Source organism: Mauremys mutica, chromosome 6 (assembly GCF_020497125.1).
Source record: "Mauremys mutica isolate MM-2020 ecotype Southern chromosome 6, ASM2049712v1, whole genome shotgun sequence".
In the NCBI taxonomy this organism is placed as follows: domain Eukaryota; kingdom Metazoa; phylum Chordata; order Testudines; family Geoemydidae; genus Mauremys; species Mauremys mutica.
Window position 1 is genome coordinate 122,690,254 of NC_059077.1, and position 5,762 is coordinate 122,696,015.

Consider the following 5,762-nt stretch of genomic DNA (forward strand, 5'->3'; position numbering starts at 1 on the left):
CTAAGTTAGTTCAAACCTTGATATGGTTGTACAAAAAAAGGTAGTGACCTTGAAAATATTAAATACTGTATACACTAGGTATACACTAGGTTTCATCCATTGGGCATTTACAGGTGTTAAGTTAGGTCCATTAGAAAAAAAAATTAAGAGTAAAAATAAACTGAATACAAGACCCCAAGTTGACACTGTTCAGTCCATAACAGTTACAGATGCAAAGTTTCCTGAGTTAGACTGTAAGGTATGTCCATTACAATGTTAAGTATCAGAGGGGTAGCTGTGTTCGTCTGTATCTGTAAAAGCAGCAAAGAGTCCTGTGGCACCTTACAGACTAACAGAAGTATTGGAGCATGAGCTTTCGTGGGTGAATACCCACTTCATCAGACATCACCCATGAAAGCTCATGCTCCAATACATCTGTTAGTCTATAACGTGCCACAGGACTCTCTGTTGCCCATTACAATGTTGTCTCTTGATTTACTCAGAGGAAAAAAAACCCCACAAAAAAACCCCACATTTTCAAGACAGTTTTAGAAACACCCATCATTCAGTAATGTAATGAGAACTGTGCCTTCCCAACAGGCAGTCCAATCTGATGTTTGACATTGGAAAAGCAGTTCTGAATTTGAATACATAGTTAAATACAGGAGTTGTAGGCTTATGCTGTAGCAATGATTTTAACCATGGTTAACCATGGTTAAAACATGGTTAAAACATGGTCAGAGCCAAAATTAATGACTTTGCATTTTTAGACATGTTGGGGTCACTTTAGCATGACGGATATTATTGATCCGTTACCAGATACATAAGGGAATACCTGCTTCTTCCTACATTACATCAATACCTCTTACTTGTACTTTGTAGAGTATATGCAAAAATCAATGAATTAATACTGTTCACAAGTATTTATTGATGGAAACAGTAAATATAGTGCTTAAATGAACTTAACATAGCTAATTCAAGGCTTCAGATTTTGCTGAAGATGAAAATGAGGTCCAATGCAATTTGTTCATTTCAGTATAGACTCTTCACTGGCTGAAAGGGAATAAAGAGAGTCAGGTTAGCTCACTGCTCTACAATGCAAACACCTCACAAATATATCAAAGCCTCTGTGAAGAAAGATGACCTCAAAAAAAAAAATCTTTGAAAATTGCCAGTTCTCCATAAGCAGCTTTTAGCAAATGATTTTGCATTTTCCCTGAGTTCGTTCTACAGCTGTTTGGTTTAAAGTTTCAATGTTAAAGTGATTCCGTGTTTCAGAGTTTCAAATACAGACATTCCCAAACTGCAGTCTGCCTAGCAAATTGGCCCACATGCTGCTGACTCTCTTCACTTCTAGTAGCTAACCTGCATTCAGTGAAGCTAATATATGGAAAAGTATTTAATGCAAGTAACTGTTCTACTTACCACAGGGATGTTAGGCAATTGTTAATGGGAAGCAAGCAGTTTACCTATCTTCCCATTCTCAATTATGTAATCCATAATACACTTTATGAAAATGAAGGACCCTACCCTAAGAAAAAAGTCTAGTAACCTCTGTACGAATAAAATGTGCAAGGTTTCAAGATTCATGTTCAGTCTCTCTGAAGGCGTTGCTGCTCCCAGGAACACACTTTAACCAAATTTAAATTGTGTACCTAAAATTCCATACAAGTCCCATTAATTTAATTTTTAAGTAGGCTGTTCCACAGCCAAGGCCAACCAACAGCGTCTGCAAGTGTTAAAAATAATTGTATGTAACCATTCCATTACTGTCTCTATATCCAGAACCTGAGAAGTAATTTGTGTTATTGCACTAATAAGTCAAAACTGACCTAGCAGCTTCTCCGTAATATTTAGCGCCCATTCTGAGCTGGCATAATATAGATGAGAGAAGACAGTTAAGTCTTGTGGGCAAAATTTCAGCTGATACTTAATTTCTAGGGCTTATTAGTACAGACTTAATATGAAATGAAAACAGACACAAAATGAGAAGGATCTTGCCATCATCTAGTGCAGCCTGTCCTCTTAAAAAAAAAATCTTCCCAAAGAGACTCTTCTTCCAATGAAAAGACTCAAGTTTGAATATTTTATTCTCCTTACTTTAAATAAATGAAATAGGATTTATAAAACTATTTGCCTGTAATATAAAGACTTACTATTGAGTACTTGAAAATAACTAGTTTGTCACCATTTCTGCAGTTTAGGACTGTACTGTATTTATACTGTGTTTCAACTTGGACAACTATATTAAAATAGTTTTTTTAGTTTTATTTTCTGGTAATCATGCACTAACACAACGATGTCTGTTTTCTCCACCATGCTGGTCGTAGTTTTAATAAAGACATTTCAATGAAAAGCCATACATGAAAACATTTTCATCCATGTTCATGTAAGCCACTTGACAGTGTTGCTTTACTTTTTTAAAAAAGCATTTACCTTCAAACAGTGTTTTTCTATGTACTTTTAGGGCATAGAATGGGTATGCTAATATTAAAAAATATATACATACCTTCTGCCAGTTCTTTCGCAATTCGTTCCAATTCTTCACGCTTCTTCTTCTCTTCACTTTCTATTCTCCTTTCCTCTTCAGCAACAGGCTTTAAATAGTCTGTCATTGAAGAAAAATGTTATGTATCCATAACCTTTTATCCAAGGCACTCTACACATAAGACTTTTAGAAACTACCTGCTCAACGGAAAGAAAAAAAAAATCTCACTTGTAAGCAAATTTTCCAAGTCCTGCTGGCCAACTGACTCCAGTTTTAAGTTAATTATCACTAAATACTTTAGAATTTTGCATCTTCAAGTCAGTGAAGAAAAAATATATTTCATCTTCCACAAGTGCAAACTCTTTTTGCAAGCTAATTAACAAGAGCTTAAGATGTATTTCAGTTCTACCCAAGGCATTTAGTGCAGACTCATCATCCTAAGACTGAATGACTTTGACCTTGTATACTTTTTTGCACCAGTGTAAACGCAACAGTGCAAAAATCTTGTGTAGACATACTATACTGGTGTAAAACTGCAATAACTCTTTACACCAGTGCAGCATATGTACACTAGGGGTTTATACTATATCAGCTATACTGGTGCAACAAACCTCAACACTTAGGGTGATGGTTTTCAAACTTCACTGCACTGCAACCCCCTTCTGATGACAAAAATTACTATACAACCCCAGGAAGGGAACCAAAGCCTGAGCCCACCCGAGTCCCACCATCCCAGGCAGGGGGTGGGGTGGGTGTGAGGTGCCCAAAGGCTTCAGTCCCAGGCGGGGGGCCCGTAACCTGAGCCCTGCTGCCCAGGCTGAAGCCCTCAGACTTGGGCTTCGGCCTAGGGACCCAGCAAGTCTAATTCCAGCCCTGGCAACCCCATTAAAAAGGGGTTGAGAACAGTTTGAGAACCGCTGACTTAGGGCGCACAAAGACTCAACAGTGCTGCTGAGGACTTATGGCGTGCGTGTGTGTGCGCGCGTGCGTCAGTGACTTAACCAAGATTAAAAAACTGATTTAGTCAAAGTGGTTCAATCACCCATTGCAGACAGTTTTGCACAGGTTACTGAAATGCCAATCTGATTGGCCAGTGGTAACAGCCTCCCTCACCAGTTAGGTTTTCAAACAAGCACCTTTGTGCTATTCTCCTATGCTGCCCTTGGGAGAAGCTTCAAGAAAAAAAAAAAAAATCTTCAAAGCTACCTCATATTCCTCCTTCAGACTCTTCTTTGCCATGTCTACAAGAAGCTTTCTGTGCTCAACCCAATGCTCATCAAGCTGGCTAATACTATCTCATTGTTTCCTCCTACTCCCTTGCCTGTGTGTATATTCATCTGCTGTCAAATGTTTTATACTTAAATCGTAAGCTCCCAGGGGCAGGAACCATCTTTTATTCTGGGTTTGTCTAGCTTCAACTTCCAGTCATTGGATCTTGTCACTAAGCACTATGATAATACAAAGATGTTTTACCAAAACAAGCTATACCAATACACACACTTTCATACCAGGGTAACTGTGCCCATCCCAGGAGACTGTACAGATTTCACAGCATTAGTTTTGGTTTTTTCTTAAACCCATTTAGTTAAATCAATGGGTAGACAAATCCTTATTCTTGCTTTTAAAAAAAGCAGACTGATATGAGCTTCAAATACCTGAAATACTGCCTGACCTTCAGACAGGTCATTCTTCAGCAGTACACATCACAAACTCAAATCAGCATAGAGTACCATGACAGTGCAAATCTTGGACCCTAAATTTAATACTAACAAGAACTTTGTGTATGCCAGACAACATGCGCACCAATTTTAAGGTGCCACACAAAATATATAATTAAAAGCTTAATATTTTGTATATCCTCATCTATGATCACTTTACTATTCAAGGCATCAAACTAAGTAGACAAATTGCCAATATTTAATTATACCTAATCCTTTTTCTATTGGCTGGATTTAGCAAACATGAACCCAAATACAGCAGCATCAATAAAGACTAATAAACTTCTGACTGATAACTTATGTCATTTCAAAGTTTATATTGTAACAAAAATAATGGTAAACCGTTTTTACATTCAAGCTGAAAAGAAAAGGTAGACGGAGTAATCTCTTTATTGGACCGACTTCAGGTCACTGAAAAAAGAGCGCTGTGTAGCTTAAAAGCTTGTCTATTTTACCAACAGAAGTTTGTCCAATAAAATATATTATCTCACCCATCTTGTCTCTCTCATCTGAGACCAACACAATTACAACACCACAAAGAAATGTGTCTTATTCTGCTAATTACAGTAGGAACTGATCAGTCAAAACAGACTGTCACAGAGTTTAAGGCCAGAAGGGACTACCACATCATTTACCATATCACAGGCCACTAGAATGTAGAAGGGTCTTGGATATTAGTGGCCAGTGAGTTAAATTTAATAGTAGCAAAGAGTTCTGTGGCACCTTAGACACTAATGAAGGTACTGGAGCATGAGCTTTCGTGAGTGAATACCCACTTCGTCGGATGCATCACATCTCTTTGCTGCTTTTACAGATCCAGACTAACATGGCCACCCCGCTGATACTGAACTTGACTAGTTTCTCCTGCAGCCATACACGCAGTTTCGGCACTTACCATACCGCTTCTTCCCGTAGAGCATCCCCACCAGCAGGGCGGAATACCTGGTGACCTGCCGAAGGAAGGAAATACTTTACTTTGCAGAGAGAGCGGGAGGCCGGTTTTCAGGCTGCAGGGCAGCGGAACAAGCTGGGCGGTACCTGGGGCTTGGGTAGCCCCGGCGGCTGGATCCTAGGCACCCCACCACCACCACCGGGAGGAGGGACAAGCACCGGCCCAGGGTCAGAGACACGAGCTAGGGCAGCGGGGGAGGGGTGGGGCCGGTCCCCGCCAGGCCCAGCTCTGACCTCCCCCGGGGTCACCTTCCCGCGCCCGGGGCGGCTCCGCCCCAAGGGGCTGGCGGGGCCGGGGGAGCCGGCTCGAGCCCCGGACAACGCCCCCAGCCCCGTTACCTTGATGAGCGGCGACACCTGCACCGGGGGAACCATCTCGGCGAAACCGGAATGAGCCGGAAATGACGCGAGAAGCGAGCCCACCCACCGCGCAGAATTATGGGAACGTGGAGGCGGACGTGTGTGCGTGCGCGTGACAGATAAGGACGCGCGCGCGGGGTGATCACGCGGCTCATTGTGGCACGCGCTGGTGCCGCAGGGGCTGCTGGGAGTGAGGGTGATGGCAACGCTTCCTTCTTGGAGCGGGCGAAGAGCCCCGCCCCCAGCGCCTCACAACGAGGCGGGAA

At 41.6% G+C, this 5,762-nt stretch overlaps 1 protein-coding gene across 1 annotated transcript; it reads right to left on the reverse strand.

Annotated features, from left to right (window-relative positions):
- Positions 1-887: 887 nt before the first annotated feature.
- ATP5ME (ATP synthase membrane subunit e) lies at positions 888-5,607 on the reverse strand. The gene is made up of 4 exons (XM_045020961.1): positions 5,476-5,607; positions 5,081-5,135; positions 2,489-2,587; positions 888-1,032 (listed from the first exon to the last, which is right to left on the reverse strand). The coding sequence occupies exons 1-4, from the start codon at positions 5,509-5,511 to the stop codon at positions 1,007-1,009; spliced, it is 216 nt and encodes a 71-aa protein (XP_044876896.1). The 5' UTR covers positions 5,512-5,607; the 3' UTR covers positions 888-1,006.
- Positions 5,608-5,762: the final 155 nt, after the last annotated feature.

Bases quoted from the DNA above. Each gene is read 5' to 3' on its own strand.
- ATP5ME (XM_045020961.1), bottom strand. From the start codon at position 5,511: ATGGTTCCCCCGGTGCAGGTGTCGCCGCTCATCAAG. The intron at 2,588-5,080 runs GTAAGTGCCGAA...CTTCAATGACAG, and splicing joins CTACGGGAAGAAGCGGTATG to ACTATTTAAAGCCTGTTGCT. The intron at 1,033-2,488 runs GTATGTATATAT...ATTCCCTTTCAG, and splicing joins TGCGAAAGAACTGGCAGAAG to CCAGTGAAGAGTCTATACTG.